The sequence below is a fragment of the Diadema antillarum genome, unplaced genomic scaffold (genome assembly GCF_040938485.1).
Source record: "Diadema antillarum isolate AM-2024a unplaced genomic scaffold, OU_Dant_1.0 seq00002823_RagTag, whole genome shotgun sequence".
NCBI lineage: Eukaryota > Metazoa > Echinodermata > Echinoidea > Diadematoida > Diadematidae > Diadema > Diadema antillarum.
The window spans coordinates 1-20418 of record NW_027273419.1 but is presented as its reverse complement, the minus strand read 5'-3'; the positions used below and the strand labels follow the sequence as shown (position 1 = coordinate 20418).

Below are 20418 nucleotides of genomic sequence, written 5' to 3'. Positions count from 1 at the left end.
ATTCGTGAAATTAAAATGCACGCGAAAGTTCTTGCCTACACAATATGCATTGGACACCAGTGGCAATTCGCAAAATATTTCATGCCGCGAGAAAGGTCATCGGCTCCAATTCGCGAAATTTTCATGCCGTGAATATATCTTGTTTTACAGTATACAAGGAATTCCAGTGCAAATTTTACCTCATGAAAGCATAAGACTTACTTTGCTGTAGACAGTAACATATTGTCACATGCGACTTTTACAGGCTAGGTGGGCAGGCTGAAAAAAAAATACACAGACAAGTTTCTACAATGTGTTTAAAGAGAGGACAACTCCTTGTACACTGTCACATGTATGAACTCTCTACACACCAGGCATTCAATTTATGAGAAATGCTATAGACAAGAGGTCCTCAGCCTTGGGTAAGAATAGATTATTTCATGCCCCACATCATTCTGTGAGTGCGTGACGACTCAGGTTAATTAAAGTTACCGGTGAGATTTTATTTCAAATTTGACTCCCGTGAGCAGGTGGTAACTTTTTTAGTATTGCTGGTATGCATAATAGCTTTTAGCTTGATGGGCATGTGACTTGGTAGGCGGTGCAATGTACTAAATCTATTATTATATCATTCCCCAAAACCCTGTCAGATAATATAATATAGTACTGGTATATTGTTACATCATTCCATAGGACACATGGTCTATTATACAAATAATGCATGCTCTGTCATGCTCTATCCAGGCCCAGTATGTTGGCACACCCATCCAGATCCAGTCTCCTAGCTGGTCGTGAGTATACGCTGAAAAAACAAACAAATAAACAAACAAACAAATAAACAAACAAACAAACAAACAAATAAACCTGTGGAGCTCACAGTGTCTTCTTTTGCTCTGCCTTGTTTTGTCCTCTTAAAGACACCATAGAATTTGTGCTGCATGTATACAATGTATGAAGTTCAACAAGTACTGGGAACTGTATGTGCACTTTCCATGTTTCTTTAGTTGCAACATATTCCTGTTGCTGTGACAATATAAACTATAATGTGTCTGTATCCCTATACAACATGTATTATATATTCACAAGAGCCTCGTGCTGAAGATATTTGATCTTATGTAAAAGGACAATCCCAACCCTCACACTCGTACCATCGATTTTTTTTTGATTTTTTTTTCTGTACACCTATCAGTGCTGGATTACTGCCCAGGTATTTTACAGGATCCCCATTTAGCTTGCACATCTTCACTGTTTGTCCAGAGATAGTCCCAGGCGTGCGATATTTCATGAACTGATAATGCCGACACTTTGAACGCAAATGTTCATCATATCTAAATGAGAACATGTAAATGACTCCAATGATTATGAACTTGAACCATCCCCCCCCCCCCCAAAAAAAAAAAAAAAAAAAAGAAGGAGAGAGACTAAAATGATCCGTAGTTTGGAGTCAAGCTCAGTCATTGAGGATGTTTGAAGCATTTGGAATTTTGAATTCAGGCTATGAATTCAAATTATTGGAAATTGACTGTTGCCATGAAAAGATGACCAGTACATTATTAATCATGAAAGAATTTGAAATACTGTTCTTGTTGGCAATGATATTTTTTCTTTTGTGATCAATTGATTGTGAAGCTTCTTCCTGTAGCAAAATATTTGTCAGTATCATGATACAATGCTTGTCATATATTGCCTACACAGATAAGTATGTGTGGGACTACATGCAAATAATCACACTTGCTGCATCTTCTGAATATGGCTGAAGTTTGAGCTCAGAATTGATTTTAAATAATTATAGATACATGTGTATGATGCTGTCTTAACAGAGAATGAATGAAATGTAAACACTGGCTGATAGTTTTCTTTCGTACCTGTTTTCTGCAGAACTTTCTGAAATCATAATAAGTCAAATCTGACAATTGAAACTCTTGTAAGAATGATTCATAATTGAATAACAATATCTCAAGTTTCAGAAGATGGTAAAGAAATGTGTTTTCTTGCAATTTTTCTCTACAGGAATTCACAAAAGAGGAAAGCAGAATTCTCAGATGAATACAGCGACAAGTGAGTTGTCGCACATAATACCAGAAATTTCTGTGTACCCCATAGCGATGTTTTCATTTCACAGTATTCTACAGTTGTATTGTCTATGGTTGTGGATGAAAAGTCACATGAGGTGTACTTCGAAGTTAGCAGATATAATGAAATATTCTGACAGAGACAGATACTGAATTTTACTTACTGTATCAGACATGATACTGGCTCTGACAGGCTTAAAAAAGAAAAAGAAAAAAAAAAGAAAAGTGAAGACCCATACTGAAACAACGTGAATGCTTAAGAGTTGAATTGAAAATATTTCATGCTTGAAATGTTGCATCATAGCAAAAACCCTGTGATATCACTGTGTGTGTGTTTGTGTGGATTAGCAAATGGTGCATTCGATCATGAACATTTTTTCACAATATTGTTTCGGTGTAGTATCTACCGCAATTTTTACAGCTTTCGTACATCATTCCACTCTTGATGACCCCTCACATGGCATTACAGTCCTTTGCGTTCACTGACATACATTTCATTGTGACTGAACAGTGTCTGCTGCAGATCAAATTATGTCCTGCGGGTATTTGGTGTCCTGTGACAATGTTTATACTCTAGAAAACAGAGAATCAGTACTTGACTATCTTCCTCAGACAATGAACTGGTTCCATTTGCCAAATCTGTCGACAATGGCCTTGAGAATTGCGTGTACGTTCCTGTTGAAATGGTATATCTCAAAGACAGACATTTATGGAAGCGTTGTTCTGCTTTGCAGTATTATGATTTGTTACGTGTATTTTAGCCTTGAAGAATTGCTAATGTGCCCTCAATGTGTAGATCACCTTGTGTATGGTTCAACTTGTCTATGCATATCATTAGTATCACTGTGTGATTGAGAGAGAGAGAAAAGAATGAAATTGTTGGGGTTTTTTTTGCAAGAAATTGCAACTATTTGACTCATAGAAGTACTACAAATCCTAAAGAACCATAGGTGGAAAAAAAAACAAAATAAAACAAAAATGTTGTACTGGATCACAATAAGCCAGTACATAGTTCCAATCTGAGCTTGTGCAGATAAAGGTCATTGCAGACCTTCTCTTGAAATGGAATTGCAACTGAGGTACTCAAAACCTAGATAGGGCTTCATGACAACTGTGTTATAAATGAACCAGGTGCAGATTGGTATTTACAAGTGAATGTGCATTCTTTTCAGTCACATTAACAAAAGCCATTCATGCAGCACTGACATGTAAATTAACACTTCCTGCATGGCTGTTTTCAACTGCTCTTCTTGAAGACTATTCCATGTTTTGCAAAGTCTGTGGTTGGAGAGGTCATTGCAGACTAGTGCTAACTGTGAAGTGGCTTTATATATGATTGACAGTGTCTGTACTGTGGCTCGTCTTTTTCACTTTGCAGTGGCAGTAGCAAGCGGAAGAAGAGGGAAAAGGAGTCGAAGGGGCTACGACACTTCTCTATGAAAGTCTGCGAAAAGGTCCAGAAGAAAGGGGTCACATCGTACAACGAGGTTGCTGACGAGCTCGTCCGGGAGTTCAGCCAACCTGCCCACCAGTTCCTACCTCCCTCGGAGCAGGTGAGCGCAGTGCAGATTGACACTTTATCCACACATGATGCTGCGTGAGGTTACATGGCAGAGATATGTGGTGCCGGCTAAAGCTAACAGTTGACTGGTATTGGACAAGCGGCTTGCTCTGGAGAACCAAATGCTTTAGTTTTTCCCATTGTAGTATGATTGTCTGCCTTGGACCTTGGCCAGGCTTAGTGAAAAGGGAATGCTTTCTTGTGCAAGCCTTCCAAATTTCCCTCTAGACTTTATTCTCAGATGATGGCATTTGGTGTGGGTCAGAATAGTGCCTCAGGTGTTTAGATTGGTCATGATGCTATGCATTTAAGTTATGAAAATCAAAGTATTTATTTGTTAATTTCTCCCTTTTTCTTCAGTCGTAAGAAGACTGTTCAGTTAGCTTGAGATGTAAATGAGAAAGTTTGTTTCAGGATATAAAGTTCAATCCAGCTGTTGGGCAGTGTCTCGTTTGTATTGGCACAGAATGTTATCACTAGAATTTGCAATAAGCCCCTTACCCTTTGAGGCCTTTGTAACAGTATGCTGCATGAAGATGTTGTAACTTATCATCATTCCCATCTTTGCTCTCACTCCATCTCGCTCTCACCTACCAGCATCAGTACGATCAGAAGAACATCAGGCGGCGGGTTTACGACGCCCTCAACGTGCTGATGGCCATGAACATCATCTCCAAGGAGAAGAAGGAGATCCACTGGATCGGCCTGCCCACCAACTCCCGCCAGGAGTGCGACAAGCTGGAGACGGAGAAGAAGGCGCGACTGGAGAGGATACGGCAAAAGAAGTCCCAGCTACAAGAGCTCATCCTCCAGGTAGGTGTTGCCTAGCAACCGCCTCGTCTTTCTTGTCTCTGCCGCCTAGCAACTACCTGTACCTCATCTGTTTTGTCTCTGCCTGTTGGGGCCATAAATCAAACATCTTGACTGTTGTGGCTTGTTGTGATGGAAGCCACCAATGCCATTTGAAAGTTGGCCTTCCTTTGGCCTTTTCCTTTGGCCTTTTCCTTCTACAAGCACTGCAGTGGGACTTGCATACTTGACTTGTTTTGTTTTTCCCCACAAGTTACATCCATAGTTGCTCTTCCCCTTTTGAATGAGTTATAAGAGACTTTAAATTAACTTTACAGGGCCACCAGGTGAAAATGTCATTGTCATTCTAAACAGAAACAGGTGGTCAAACGTCATTGGGAAAGGAGAAAGTGAACTTAAAAATTGCATGTCCTTAAACCATATGGAGGTTATTTGCCATCTAGGACCCCGTTTACAGTGCGAGGCTCGGCCGCGGCTCGGCCCAGCCCCGCTTCAGTGTAAACGCGCAAAAGGCCAAATGGGGGCCAAAATCGGCCTCGCATTTGGCCTCGCTCTGGAGGTGGTCTCGGCCGTGGCCGAGCCGTGACTGAGCCCAGACTTTTCTCAGTGTAAGCGCAAACTGGGCCAAATGGGCGGCCAATTTTAGTCTGGCTTCCAAACCCTCTGCCCGTACTATTTCGCTATTCAGGATATTGACCCCCTCAACGTTGAAAGCTAGTATAGTTTAACGTGATTTTGTCCTGCAAAGGATTTTTCCTTCGGCAAAGGCCTTTGCTTGAACAGCGACTTCGTCGCCACGGAATCCAATTGGCAAAGGGTCTGAAAACCAGACTATACCAATTTATGATTGTTTACAAGCAGAGCGCCACTACGACAAAATATTGAAAGGTTTGAATTAAAAGCGCGGCCGATCCCGGCAGTCTAAACGGACAAAATTGTGGGACTCGGCCCCGCAATTGAGGCTGGGCTCGGCCGCGGCTCGGTCGCGGCCCGGCCCAGCCCCGCACTGTAAACGGGGTCTAGATTCATGCTTCTTAACATTTTATTTCCCTTTTTAAAAAAAAAAAAATCCAAGGCCCATTTTGGCCCCTACAAAGTTATTTTGAGGCCCAATTACATGTGTAGATCAAATACAATTTTTTAAAAATCTTTCTTTTGGGAAGACATTGCCGCCCACCTGCGAGAATTCCGAGGCCCACTGGTGGAGAAGCACTGATCTATATTATGTGTTCTGAGGTTGTTCTTAGGTGTCTGTATGAGTTACTACATGAGGCATTTGGTGTAGGGCAGTGCCCTATATGTTCATCTTCATTCATTCAGCCGGAGAGGACCATTGCACTTGATATATTTGTCTACAATGCCTTGATGACCCCTCCTCCTGTGGCATGCCTTGTTTTCTTTTCTCTTTACCAAAGGGAATGGGGTAAAATTTCATGTTACCATGCATCATCCGATCGAGAATTATCAACAGGCCTCCCGTTTCATGTTTGGTTTTCATATTGCAATATATCCCCTTACAGTGGTCATAGTCCACCGCAATCCCTAGTGATATTTCTGTCTCCTATTTATGGATAATACTTGCTTAAACATTTCTGTAAAGTGATGTGATATGATTTCATCTGAATTTTGCTAGCAGAAATTCCTCCACTCCCCTCAAAAACAAAACCACAACCAGCCACAATTGCAAGACTACACTCTTAAATCAAATCCTCTTTGCTCGTGTTGTAAAAATAACAAAAACAAAACAAATACCAATGCCTGACAATTTTGTGAAGATAAGTAATGTCCGTTCATAATCTATGTTTGCCCGATACCAAAAATCTTGCAAGAGTTTGTTCAAATTTTGCATTTGCAGTTGCATGTACAGACAGAGCTGACAGCAGTGAGACTATGTTTAGCCAGGGAGGGGTCACAGAGACATCTTCAAGACTTCAACACTTTTTTGAATTATTAATATTATTAAAAAAAAAAAAAAAAAAACTTTTCTACAGTGTAGATATCCCAGAAATGAAATGATCACGTTGCGGTCATGCCACTCTGTATCAAATTTTATGTCAATTATATCTCAAGTGCTTTGGTGCGCTGCTTCCTCCTTGAAATCTCAACACACACAAGGTCAGGCATTCATCCTTGGCCAATATTTCATATCTGGTAAAAACCTTGGCACAGTTTCTAGAAAGCACAAATCGAAAAAGAGAAAAAAATGGAGATATGTGAGATTTCCTGTCATAATCATGCACTAAATTATTTTGCACGAGTGTTGTTCCGTTTAGAAAACAAAGTTACTTATGATGACCACAGCCATGTGAGAATTGAAGTATACCCATGTAATGTTTCATGAATGAAAACAAAATAGGGCAATAGCCCTATGTATCTGTATCCATGTTGGTGCCTTGTGTGCATATATTGGTGATATTGATTCATATTTTCCACTTTCCCATAATGGAGGATGTAGGAACATAGAAACTGCAGCCATTTACAACAAATACATCCTGTTGATTGCATGAAAATGTTATATATATTATCTAGTATTTGGAAGAAAATAAAAGTGAATCCATGCTATACACTGCCGGCAGTGCGAGAGTCGGTCCACAACTAGGACTAGCAGTGTTTGTTTATATATAGCCTGTTGTAGTTTTGGGAAGCTCCAGATTTAGAAGACAATGAGGCGAGTTTCCAGGAAAGCGGAAAAGGGCTGCAAGGCCCTAATTGGCTGTGACAACAATGTCGCCTTCTTTCACTTTCACTGTGCCTGTTGGAGTCTTGCCGTCCATTTAACCCTTCAGCTCCCGGAGTCTTCTGGCACTGTTGACGTCTACTGAGTGAATGAAGGATGATCTTTGCACTATTTTGCATGGAGGTGGAGTAACTTGAGAATGTGTATTGTCAAGAATTGATGTGCCTAATGTGGGTGACAGAGAAAAGATGCAAAACATGCCAAAGAGAAATTTGCATTCATATGCACTGGCACTATATGCGCACACGCACACACATGTGCGGCATGCAAAGGCAAGCATGTGCACAAGTTGGGCCGTGTCCCGTGCGGGTAGGACAGGGTTAACCACCCTCCGACTTCCTGGAGATCGGTGTCGTGCAGCGCTGGGTTAGTTTATGATGATGAGCTGTATGGTCTTCAAATGTACCATGTATGCAGACAAAAAGTGTAGCTTTACAGGAAACAAATGTTCACAGCGATGTGAGGCTATGATGTGTGTACCTGAAGTGTATGAAAAACCATGTATTTCCTCCTTCGTGTCCCCCTCCGTCTTCAAGTCCATTTCGTGTATGTTTTGAAACTCTTGAATGTTTGTCTTTCTGCTGCGATGTGTCACTGGAGACATATCATTAGTGTTCAACGAAAGATCCTGGCATCACTTAGCAGATTCCTCCCTCATCTGTTCTGTTCATCATTGTAATACTGCTACCAATAATCTGTCTGCACTCCCCCCCCCTTGTCTTTGTATTCGTCTTCACTATTTAGTTCCTGTCCCTCTTTAAGAAAAATCCTTCTTAATCAATGACATGTATGTTGCTCAGCTTCATGAAGCACAGCTTATTCTGAACCCATCCTGTTTTAATATGGTCTTTGAAGTTCAGGGTTTATGCAGTATTTTATTCTGCCAGACTCATGTAATTCTTTTATATGAAGTGAATGAGAAACCATGTCAAGCTCGCTCAACCGTGTCATCTCATCCACCACCCTCGGAAATTAGACTGCTTTGTTTGCCCCAAGCTGAATAGGAAAGGGAGGGTGGCTGTTGGCACAACATGAATACCAACTGAAAAAACTTGACCGAGCTAATCTCCAGGGATTACACCAGATTACATGGCCCTATGTCCAATTTACTGACCCCTTCCTCATCGATCTCTGACTCTGCAAGGGACAAAGAAAGAGAGAGATCGTAACTAAAGATGATTCAAACAACACAGTAATTGTCTAGTTGAGAACATGATTAAAGGGATGATTAAAGGGACATCCGTAGTGAGAGGTCAGTTGTTGGAGTATTTGATTCACTAGAGGGGTAGGATGGGGCAGCATTCCTCAAAGTCTTGGCCATTACCATAATGAAAGTCTCCTCACCCCCCTCCCAAAAGAAAGAAAACACAACAACTGTTGATAGAGAGATTGAGCTTTTTGTGTGCATCAACCCAGAGATTGAAAGTGAAAGGGCAATGAGACCTTTCCCAATTGTTCAGGTTTTTAAAAATGCCTGGCAGGCTGGCTGGCTTGGTGTGAGAGAGAGTTCAAGAGATAATTTAAATGTCCTTGTGCATGTTAATGACAGTCAATCTTTGCCCAGCATGGAACCTCTGTCATATTGGTATTGGTTGGTGTTGGTTGCAAGGAATGTTGTTATTCAAAGAGTCGCCTCTGCTGTGCGATTGATTAATCACCACACATTCACAAAATTGGCTACATGGTGTAAATTTGGTTTTGGTGTTGTTGCTTTTGTTTGTTTGATGAAACATGACAGGGAAAGAAGTGTTTGTTGCTGTTTTTGCATATTCTCTATTAATTTTGTTTTTATTTAAGTTCAAAAGCAGTACCTTGAGAAAGTATTCAAAATGGATTTGAAGCAGTTTACTATAATATTCATTTCTTCATGTAAGTGGTGTCAATCTTTTATCAATCTCCATTTCTTTTTATTTTATTGGGCTGAAAATATTTGAGCATGGCTTCTTAAGCCATTCTTGTCTATACAAGTGGAGTCCATTGAGCATGTGTGTTAAAACGTGAATGTCAGACACACTGGCAAGTGAACTCTATATTTCCATATTACTGGTATTCAGAGCGGAAATGGGCCTGAGTCATAGTGCACTTCAGTGACAAGTCAAGTGGACTGCTCTTGTGGATTTCTCTGTTTAAGCTCATCGTGTCCAACAGCCGCTGCACTACATGAGGTGTCAGTGGTGTCTGAGACTTGATGGTTGTGAAAGGGGTAATTTGTGGAGCACTTGAGGAAGTTCCTGTACTACATGTCCCATTTGGAGTGCAGCTTTATGTTCCTGCCATGGAGGCACCTGAAGTGCCAGGCAGACACAGGGGAAGAGGCAAGCCCAGCAAGTCTGTGTAGACTGTAAGCTGGTCAACCCTTTACATTGCCAGGCACACAGCTGTTAAACTCGCCATGCTTTTTTTTCCATCAGCATCCAGCTAATTCCTCCAAACTTGACCTAATTGTAAGCTAAACACCCCACTGAGGCATGACAATGTGCCCCAGTCCAACAGAAAGGCCATGGTGACACAGTGAGGATTATGGGATTAGATAATCTCTATTCATTCCCAGCTAGTTTTCAGACATCTATGGTCATATAATTTGGCAAACAACACAGAGTTAAAGGGTAAAGTTTGTTTACATGCACACATTCTGTCTAAATTACCTGGTATGTGAATCTGATCCTCTTCCTCCTGTGTGGAAACTGCTCAGCTGGGACTATTTACATATCATCTGCATATCTTGTTTTTGCATACTATTACTGCATATTCATAAATGTTCGATTTGCACATTTAATGTTACTACACAGGAGCTAAAGATTTATGAATTTATCCAAATGAGGAAGTGGGCAGACTGTAGGAAGTTATTGTCCGTTTCTTTTTCACAATATTTGAGTAAAATTGAAGTTTGCTTGAATCTCAGAGTACCATTGGGTCAAGGTTTAAAGTTATGATTCAAGGTTAGAAATGATCACAGGTGCATTGATTCTTTTTGGTAAAGTTGCAATTAAATGTGATTTGAGAAATGTGACTTTGGAGACAGCCCTTCATACATTTTACAAACCTGCGTGGAGTATATTGGTGGTATCAGTGGAACAGGTTAGCATGTATCCATCGCCTGCCGTGCATATGAAATTAATCCATGCCATGGAATATAGATCAATGCCATTCCAATTATGCCACAATTTGACAGAGTGAAATGAAGTGCAGTGTGTGTGTTTGTGTGTTATCCCTCAATTAGTGACAATCCTCTAACCATTGATTTCCCCTTACACCCAATGCAGCAAATCGCCTTCAAGAACCTCGTGACACGAAACAAGAGGCTAGAAGAGAGCGGGTCCAGCCCTCCGACCACCAATTCAGCGATTCACCTCCCCTACATCATCGTCAATACCAGCAAGAAAACCGTCATCGACTGCAGCATATCGAATGACAAGTGAGTGCTCAATCAGGGCGATTGTTGGTGTGAACGTCACATGCCTGTCCCCTCCCCCAGCTGAGTATGGGTTTACGATATCTTTCCGCGGATGTGTCTTGTATAGATGTGTTTTGTTTGACAGGCACAAAACAATTTGCAGAGTGTACACTCTAGTGGAGTAGTGTGGCTGAAGGCAGGAGTGTAACAAGCCTTGCTGCCAAAAAAAAAAAGGGGAGACAGAAATTGAACAAAAGTCCTTTTAAAAGCAACTTTCAAACAAATTCATTTAATATCATCAAAAAAGTATCTGACAAAACGGTTCATGAAATGCCCCCCAGGATGCATAGCCCTGTGAAGTGGTGCTGCTTCATATCCAGCTGGACCACATTGAAGACTCGCTGGTGCAGCAGAATATGGGCTATCCAGTCATCTTCTCAAATGGAAATCAAACAAACAGACAAACAAACACACAAACTGTCTCTACTGTGAGATGTGCCCCTGGTGTCACGTAGCAGTGCCTTCACTCAGCCTCCTTTCTCTCTCAAACTCAAACTCTCTCTCTCTCTCTCATCAATCCAGGTATGAGTACCTCTTCAACTTCAACGACACGTTCCAGATCCACGATGACATCGAGGTGTTGAAGCGGATGGGAATGGCCTACGGGCTGGAGAAGGGTCAGTGCTCACAGAGCGACCTGGAGAGGGCCAAGACCATGATACCAAAGACTCTGGAGCCGTACCTCCTGGGTAAGACCACCACTCATCCCTGCTAAGAAACCCCCTACCCCACTCCCCCCTCTACCTCCCCCCTCCATATCCTCACCCTTCTTTTTCAATACTGTTTAAGCTGTTATTTTCGAGAGGGTTTAATTTTTGCAAATTTCACGAATCACGGTCAGATCGTGAATTGAACAGCACACAAAATTGTCGCATTGCACTAAGGTAATATGCATTTATGATACCGTTGGTGTCAAAATTCGCGAAAACAACATCTCGCGATAGTGTCTCTGACCTCCTCATTCGCAAAAATATCTGTACACGAAAATAACAGCTTGTATAGTATTCTCTTGTTATGGATCTTTGACAATAGAATGCATTAATTCATCCCTGCCAACAAACTCCTTTTCCCCCTCCATATCCCCACCCCTCTCTTTTAATAATCTCTTGTTATGAATGTTTGGACTAGAATGCAATTAATCATATCTGCTTATACTCATTCTGTCTTCTGTCATTCCGAAAACACTGTTAATGTAAACGAAGTTGCACAGGTTAAAAAAAAAAAGACAGAAAGATTGATACAATAATATACGGTATAGATACACACCTTCACAGATTTATATGATTTGTGAATATGTATCGGACAAGAAATGTTCACTCTGAAAAATTTACAAGCAACATGCTTAAAATGTGGACATACATGACACACAGGCAGACATGCCTAAGTGGCCATCTGTCTATAAAGATCTCACGTCCATGAGACAACTGAGTTTGATTCCCTTTAAAGAATGTAGTGTGATGATAGCTATTAACCTGTCTGTAGTGACCACATGCTAATTAACACACATTTACTGTCTCACATGGCTGGAAACCTTGAATGGTCTTTACATCCAGTGATATTGGAATAGGTGTGAAATATGTGATGTGTATGATGCATATATAGTTTTTATGATTCAGGATAACGTTGATTTGAGATATATTGCAGTAATGAAGGGAATAATATATTGTCATTGAAACTTATCCAAACTTTTGGTAATCTTCTCTGTTCTCACCCCCTGGTGCGTCCCAAGATATGGCCAAGCAGTCACAGAGCAGTGCCACGAGTACCTCCATCATTGCTGGTCCCAGCGGGATCCAAACACAGGGTACATCCAGGCCTCATCTACCGGGCGACCCCCAGCTCTCCCCCCTCGCTGTTCCCCTTTCCAGTGACGCCGAGGTAAGGCTGGCTGACCCGTAGAACCCGCCCCCACACGGTCAAATAAGCCATTCGTAGTTCTACTTTGCACATGAGCAGAAAAAGGTCATTGGTACCAAAACGCATGATGGTTTTTAAATTCACGGAGATAAGCATATGTCATTAATGATTATTCATGCAATCCTTGTACATGATACTTGCCATTACATCCACCTGACAGCAATCCTGGTATTTCGCAATACGAATATAAACATGTTTTAATGTATTCAATACAAAACAAAGAAGTGGATACTTCCCCTGAGGGTTGTTTGACGGACCATGCTGGTCACCTGGTCTCGCTGTGCAAGATCATTTTTTGTTTAACATGAATTCCATAAATTGTTATGCCGGGCAAACTTTCGGTGCGCATCAGTTGCTTTGAATACGAGTGAAGTGCCTAACCGACTAAGAAAATAGGTCATTTGTATTAACGTGCACATGAGCTAATTACGAACTGGCTTATTGCAAGAAACGGTGGTGGTGATGGCAGTGAGCCAGTGTTCTCCAACGACTGGTGGGATACTGGAACAGTGAAAAGTCTGGGATACAGATTAGTTCGTTTGAGGTCAAGAAGCTGATGTTTACGATACTTTCTGTTGTTCTATCACCTTTGATCAAAAGATGGATGCATTAACATTGGTTGATTAAATTCAAATTTATAGTGAATCAACACTCATCTTGTGGTTATGACTCTATAAATACAGCAGAAACAGGATGTCACCTAAAATGTCTGGCAAACATTATAAATTGTCGTCTGTCTGAATACTGTTTGATTTTGTTTTGTTTTGTTTTGTTTTATTTCCCACTCCTTAGTATCACCACATCACTTGTAAAGAGTATTAACCAAAATGGTCTTGCCTCATAGTGAGCCAAAGTACACTGTATGTCTCTCAGGTTACACCGGTCTGTATCAGTTTTCAATTTGAATTAGTTGTGATTCTTCCCTGGTACGTGCAATTTGTGATACCCTTCAAGTATGTGTAGTCTATAACTACATGAACGGGTGGGCAATGTTCTTCTCTGAGATATGTTCACTAACCACTCATAAAAGCACCTTTGTGTATTTTAAATTTTTTTTTTAACATTAAGAGACAATATATATATATATATATATATATAACTCTGCTTTTCACATCTCTTCAAATTAATTTTGATGTCTCTTCGTTCCAAACACAGAATATTAGCATATGTCGGTGATGGGTCATTCAACATCAGCCATTAACTGCAGTTCCTACAGTTTGAAAGCTGCAGAGTGCAAGGAGACATGTTTAGATCTTTAAAAACCTGAACTAGTGAAATCTGAATACTGGAGGAGAACCTCTACTCTTCATATAACATGTGTGATGGAGACATTGACTGATACATTGGACCCGTAAGAAAGGAACTGCAAAGGGTTTCATGTGTTCAGGAAGGGCAGCATTGTACCCATTTCCTCAAAGAGGTATTACTTGTGGCTAGTTGTAGGATGGATTCTGCTTCACCGCTTTCTTGAATTCTACCACATGACCTTTGACCTTGTCTAGCACTCACCAGGATGCGGGAAGAGTAGCTGCTGTTGACCGAGATGCCCTCTACCAGGAGATGGCGGGTCTCGCTGTCGATGTCGTTGTTGCCGGGCGTCTCCAGGAACATCTTGCGGCCGATGAAGCTGCGGACGACGGTCATGCGGTTGGTGGTCAGTGTGCCCGTCTTGTCTGAGCAGATGGCCGTGGCGTTGCCCATGGTCTCGCAGGCGTCGAGATGCCTGACCAAGTTGTTGTCCTTCAACATTTTCTGTTGGGATGGAAGAAATTTAGAAGGTAAGCACCATCACCGTGCTCTAGTCACATACAATGCAAATGACTGCCTGAAATTAAGACGAGCAGTCTTGTTCTAGAAAGGATAACATGTCCACTGTGACACATAAGAAACTGAAATCACTGAGGCAGCAGCTGGACAACACCTAATCAGAGGGCAATATGGTTGCTACTATGGTAAATAAATGTGTCAAAACTTACAATAATTGTGGCTTCTTCTTACACTGGGACCTGGGTCATTATCAGCAGAGTGACATCGAAGGAACTTTTTCAAGGATGTGCAAGCATCCAAATAACATCAAATGTTAGTCAATTGTTTAAAAGAACTCCTCTTCACCCCATCAAACAGCTGCATATATACATATGGGATAGGATGATTACAGAAAATGTTGGCACTGGGGTATTCATTAAAGGACAAGCCCACCTTCATATACATGTGGATTGAGTGAATGCAGCAATATTAGTAGAACACATCAGTGAAAGTTTGGGGAAAATCGGACAATCCGTTTAAAAGTTATGAATTTTAAAAGTAATTGCACAGTCACTGCTGGATGAGAAGACTATTACAATGTATGATGTCACATGCGTACAACGATACAAGGAAAATATAAAGAGAACTTCACAAAATTTTACTTTTTGAAAAAAAGTGCTCATTTCCTCGACTCGTCACTGATGTATGTTAAAGGTAATATTATTTCCCCTTGCCTTCTGAAAGAGGGAAGTCAAGTGTTCTTTTATTATGCGAGAAAATTGAAAATATTTTGAATTTTCTTTATATTTTCTTTATATCGTTGTACACATGTGACATCACAAGCTGTAGTAGTCTTCTCATCCAGTAGTGACTGAGCAGAAACTTCAAAAATTTATAACTTTTAAACGGATTGTCCGATTTTCCTCAAACTCTTGCTGATGTGTTCTATTAATATTGCTGCATTCACTCAATCCACATGTCTATGAAGGTGGACTTGTCCTTTAATCTTCTGTATCAACAAACCCATTTTAACGAACAGCTCCCAATCACGGTTGCTGCATCCCACATGCCACGCCTACCTTGACGGAGTAGGCCAGCGAGATGGTGACGGCAAGAGGCAGACCCTCCGGTACGGCCACCACCAGCACGGTGACGCCGATGATGAAGAAGTCCACAAACTCCTGCAGGTGGCTGTTGGTCCAGTGCTCCTTGTGGATGCCGTACGTCATGATGCAGAAGCGGATGATGAGCACCAGGGTCGTCACCACAGCGACGGTGCAACCTGCGGGCGACAAGATAAACTTTGTCAGAATTTTCTCATCATCCCCATAGTTGCCCTGAAGAAACAGGGCTAATTTTGTAATACACTGTTCCACTATGAAGAATCCACCTCAAATATGTTCTTAGTTTAGAAAAGCACTCTACACTTACAGCATTGATAGCCCAGCAGTCTGACATGAACATCTGGCCTATGGTCAGTTCAAAGTGGTATTACTTTCAGTGGACATTGGTCACCCTAAGACCCACCTGCATAGCCAATCTGGATGGCCAGCTTGGTCAGCTTGCCCTGGAGGACCGACTTGCCCTCCGAGATGCCCTCGTCCCTCTCCGGGATGACCATCTTCTTCTTGTTGCCCTGGTGGGGTGCCTCGCCGGGCATCGTGTCCGGCGTCTCGGTGTCCAGGTTGCCGTCGGCCTTGCCGTCCACTGGAACATTGTTGGCTGCAGGGAGGACAAGGGCAGTGACCGGTCACAATATTTGGATGTGTACTGTGTGTTCATAAAGACTGCGGTCAATCTCAGATAGTTCCCTACACTGACTTGTCATTAATCATCAATGTGGTATCAGTTGTTAGTTGTAACACATAATTAATATACTTAGTGTCTATTCATCAACCTGGAGCCAAGTTTGCTACCAATGGCTTTAAAAATCTGCACACGCACCTTGCACCTCAAAACTGGCGAGCAGGCAAAATTTACACATCACAAATGTTTATCATTTGAACATCAAAATTCATTATGCATGGAACTATGCCAAATAATCGATAGAAAAATTCATGAGTGTATTACGAGCACTGATTAATCATACAAGCGGAACACAGCACAACTCCAGTCATACAATCAATCATGATGCGATCTTGGAAAATTAAGTCATCTGTGTGCGGCTGCTTCAATTACTGTGACCTCTTTTTCACAGATGGCCTCCTTTTCACAGAAGCATGTCATCAAATACATGTATGTTTGAGTGAATGGATGGATGACAGTTTGTAGGGAGACCTGTTCGGAGGTCCTTGAGGGTAAATTACATCATGAAAATGTGACATAGTTCATCATTAAATGCAAGGGCATGATTTAATTTCATCTTGGTAAATAAAGACACTAATCCTGCACATCAAAAGTGCCTTCGATTGCACCTTACACTAAAATTTACTGGGTAATGACCCCCAATTTTCTGTTCTGTTTTGTTTGCGTACAAGCAGGGGAGTTCTTTGCATTACCATGTAGTAATTAGTGAGATTAAATAAATAAAGTCCATCATCACTCCTGAATGATCAAAATGGCAGTTGGCAGGCAAGGCAGCATACATGTACGAGACTCCCTGCATTACATGCACGTGAGCTTGCTCAGTGGACTGCATGCTGTCTGGAGTGCTAAGGAAGGCTACCTCAATACTACACCTACCAACAAACCAACTTTTGTGCATCTCCTATTGTGGTTGCTATAGCAGTGAATTCTGGCATCTACAAACAAAGTTTTCTGGTCTTACCGTCAACAGTCAAGAGCCAAATTCCTGAAATCAACTGGAGCATGCTATGATTTCATGCTGTAATTTCATCAAACACACTTTTTTTTTTTCCAGATACAAAACCCAAAGTTGAAGTTCATCTTCACAGCAACTTGGCTATAAAATAAGACCAACTCTTTAATCAAAACAATGCATGGTATATTTGTATTCAAGTGATCCGAATGTCAAGTAATATTACAGTAGGGATAAAAGTACATTGTAGATGGCTGATTCTGAGTGTGATTATGATACAGTACAGGGTCTGCAATCTGACACTCCTATACTGGACCAACAATGTTATGTGATTTTTTTTCTTTTTTGTCCTAATCAGCGTGGTGAGGTGCTCACTGCTTTGATACACATGGGAACTCTGACAGTTTCATCCATTCATTTATAAATGGAATACAACTGTACAATGATATCAAATATATCTTAACATGGCTTTCAACCACGATGATATTTGAACCACCTGTACTATGCACACACACACTCACAATGTTCCTTGTCATTGGAACCTCATTGGGAGGAATGCCCTCATATATACAAAGTCTTCATGTTCAATGTACAATCAAACCTGTCTACTGCAGCCACCCAAGGGAGACAAAAAAATTGGCTGTTGTAGACAGGTGGCCGCTATGAGTAACATGGCTTTTCTCGGGGGGGGGGGGGGGGGGGGGGAAATTGTGTTTGGTGGTCGCATATGACAGGTGGCCACTAGAGACAGGTTTTACTGTATCTGTGAACAGAAGCACCATAGAATCATGCACCTGGGGTTGTGGAGGGAACAACTGGGTGTAAAGATTGCATCCATTTATCTACATTGTACCAGCATGGGTCTGAAGTCATAAAATCAGCCCTTTATTCAATCAAATCTTTTTACACTAGAATGATAATCTGATGAAAATACATGCACTGAATGAAGTCTCCATGGCAGGTTCTCTCTGCGGCAATATTTCTCGACTTACGACTGCTTTTCAATTCATCCAGGTGTACGTGTATACCGGTGTATCTTCCCTCCATTTTCTCCACGGTTTCCACATTCATCTCAAGTGACAATCACTGCGAGCAAGACTCGCTATACATCAGTGGACACTTTGACGCAAGAAGTCTTTTGGTTTAAGTGACATACCACACCATGAAGATGTTTACCCTTCTGGGAACACTGTTCAATTAATCTTAATCCGAGTGGGTCTAATCCATTCGAGGAGGTAAGTGCTTCAAATGTCATCAAAACATATAGCCTGGTGATGGTTGCACACATCAAAATGTTGAATATCATTTCATCAGTCAGCTTTCAAATCTGGCATCGAAAACAACAAAGATTTGAGTCCTTTGTCATTATCTGTGAGTGCTTTAAGAATCTTTGAAATGCCATGAAGATACAACCAAGTTCCCATAATATATACTTCACGCAAGCATTTTGCTGTGATCATGAGTAACATATCTAAGAATTTTCATCAAATCTGAGGTAACATTATGCAGTACCTGGTAAAAATTGTATTAGTGAACCCATACAAAATTTGGAACTGAAACTACAGCCTCAATGACATCAATAGTGCACAATAGTCTCCAGAGGGCAGTGTTAGAGTCTGACTCATGCACAAGCCGTCAGCCCACAATTCAGCCTTAAAATTCCACAAAACTGCGCCACAAATGGGACACAAGCTTTGTGGCAAAACAACACCAAGCTAAAACTGCTGTATCGTTTCTCTCACAGCCACATATTGAATCAGATGCCAGGCTTCAGTTGATATGTGTTATTTTTGCAATTTCATTCATTCCTTCCTCTTTTTTGGGGGGGTTAGAATATTGGAATATGTATTAATATCTCTGGTTTTCTCGTCATGCACATGCAGTTTCTTTTGAACTCTGTGGAAGACAAAGACAAAATCATCCTTGTCTTGTTCCACTCACTGCAAAGGGTGTGTGTGTGGGGGGGGGGGGGGGGGGGGAGTCTGGGGACCAGGAGGAATAGAATTTTGTTTCCAGTAACCTCCACAGAGGAGGCATAAACTGGAAATTAAAGGACAAGTCCACCTTCATAGACATGTGGGTTGAGTGAATGCAGCAATATTAGTAGAACACATCAGTGAAAGTTTGAGGAAAATCGGACAATCCGTTCAAAAGTTATGAATTTTCGAAGTTTCTGCTCAGTCACAGCTGGATGAAAAGACTACTTTAGCTTGTGATGTCACGTGAGTACAACAATATAAAGAAAGAATAAAGAAAAATCAACATTTTTCCATTTTTCTTGCATAACAAAAGAACACTCGACTTCTCTCTTTCAGAAGGCAGGGGGAATAATATTACCCTTAATATACGTCAGTAACAAGTCGAAGAAGTGTGCACTTTAATAAAAAAGTAAAGTTTTGTGAAATTCTCTTTTTATTTTCCTTATATCGTTGTACGCATGTGACATCGATGTAGGAGTCTTCTCATCCAGCAGTGACTGCACAAAAACTTCAAAAATTCGTAACTTTTGAACGGATTGTCTGATTTTCCTCAAACTCTCACTGATGTGTTCTACTAATATTGCTGCATTCACTCAACCCACATGTCTATGAAGGTGAACTTGTCCTTTAATGATCAGTGGAAAACCCTGTAATACACCAAAAGTCTCAGCTCACTTTCATGATGCAGGTTAGGAGAAAAAAAGTTCACAGCAAATCTTATGACTGGAATACGCATTCTATGAAAATCGGCAAAGTTTCTCTTAACTTGCTAACATCCTATCGCAAGTCTTCTGTATGCACACTGCCAACTGCATCTCAAATATTGTCTCTAACACAGCAATGTTGTTGGGAGCAAACATGCTTTTGTTTTTATTTTATTTAATTTTTTTTAGAAATCCACACCATGACATCTTACGCTCGGGAGTTGGCGGAAAGAAGGCATCGTCATCGGCATCGGACGATGCTACAAGACAAATTGAGATCAGAACGATTCCATGACAATCGTTGGAAACATGAAGTACTTTGCAGCAGCCTTGAACATGGGGATAATAAGATTAGATGATGTGCTGCCCACAGAGGGCTCCCTTGCTATTTTGAGAAACTCTGTCTGTAATTGAGAACTCATGTGCTCTTGGTCGATAAATAATTCTAATTAATTATTAAACTGCTCATTTGTAAGATTGGATAATATGCTGCCAAAAGAGGGATCCCTTGATAATTCATGACTTAAGATGCCTTAGCCCTATTGTGTAATGGTAAATGCAGCTTCTCTTTTCCTCTTTTTTTTCTTTACAATTCAGAGTACCTGTAGCTGAAAGAGAAAAAAAAACAACCATAATGCTCAAAATTGATTGGTTGTTGACAGCCTGATGCCATGGTAACAACAACCATTATTGTACATTTC

At 41.0% G+C, this 20418-nt stretch overlaps 2 protein-coding genes across 2 annotated transcripts; one reads left to right on the top strand and one right to left on the bottom strand.

Moving 5' to 3' along the window:
* Positions 1 to 725: 725 nt before the first annotated feature.
* LOC139715121 (transcription factor Dp-1-like) lies at positions 726 to 13408 on the top strand. The gene is made up of 7 exons (XM_071626734.1): positions 726 to 770; positions 1990 to 2037; positions 3430 to 3604; positions 4210 to 4425; positions 10423 to 10574; positions 11136 to 11302; positions 12343 to 13408. Exons 3-7 carry the CDS (start codon positions 3488 to 3490, stop codon positions 12510 to 12512), a joined length of 822 nt encoding a protein of 273 aa, XP_071482835.1. The 5' UTR covers positions 726 to 770; positions 1990 to 2037; positions 3430 to 3487; the 3' UTR covers positions 12513 to 13408.
* Positions 13409 to 13913: 505 nt separating this feature from the next.
* LOC139715120 (plasma membrane calcium-transporting ATPase 2-like) lies at positions 13914 to 16014 on the bottom strand. The gene is made up of 3 exons (XM_071626733.1): positions 15804 to 16014; positions 15356 to 15558; positions 13914 to 14282 (listed from the first exon to the last, which is right to left on the bottom strand). Exons 1-3 carry the CDS (start codon positions 15934 to 15936, stop codon positions 13914 to 13916), a joined length of 705 nt encoding a protein of 234 aa, XP_071482834.1. The 5' UTR covers positions 15937 to 16014.
* Between the last annotated feature and the right edge of the window lie 4404 nt (positions 16015 to 20418).

Coding starts and splice junctions, on each gene's coding strand:
- LOC139715121 (XM_071626734.1), top strand. CDS start 3,488: ATGAAAGTCTGCGAAAAGGTCCAGAAGAAAGGGGTCACATCGTACAAC. Junction 3,605..4,209: donor TCCTACCTCCCTCGGAGCAG/GTGAGCGCAGTG, acceptor CTCACCTACCAG/CATCAGTACGATCAGAAGAA. Junction 11,303..12,342: donor TCTGGAGCCGTACCTCCTGG/GTAAGACCACCA, acceptor GTGCGTCCCAAG/ATATGGCCAAGCAGTCACAG.
- LOC139715120 (XM_071626733.1), bottom strand. CDS start 15,936: ATGCCCGGCGAGGCACCCCACCAGGGCAACAAGAAGAAGATGGTCATC. Junction 15,559..15,803: donor CATCCAGATTGGCTATGCAG/GTGGGTCTTAGG, acceptor TGTCGCCCGCAG/GTTGCACCGTCGCTGTGGTG. Junction 14,283..15,355: donor CGCTGGCCTACTCCGTCAAG/GTAGGCGTGGCA, acceptor CCATCCCAACAG/AAAATGTTGAAGGACAACAA.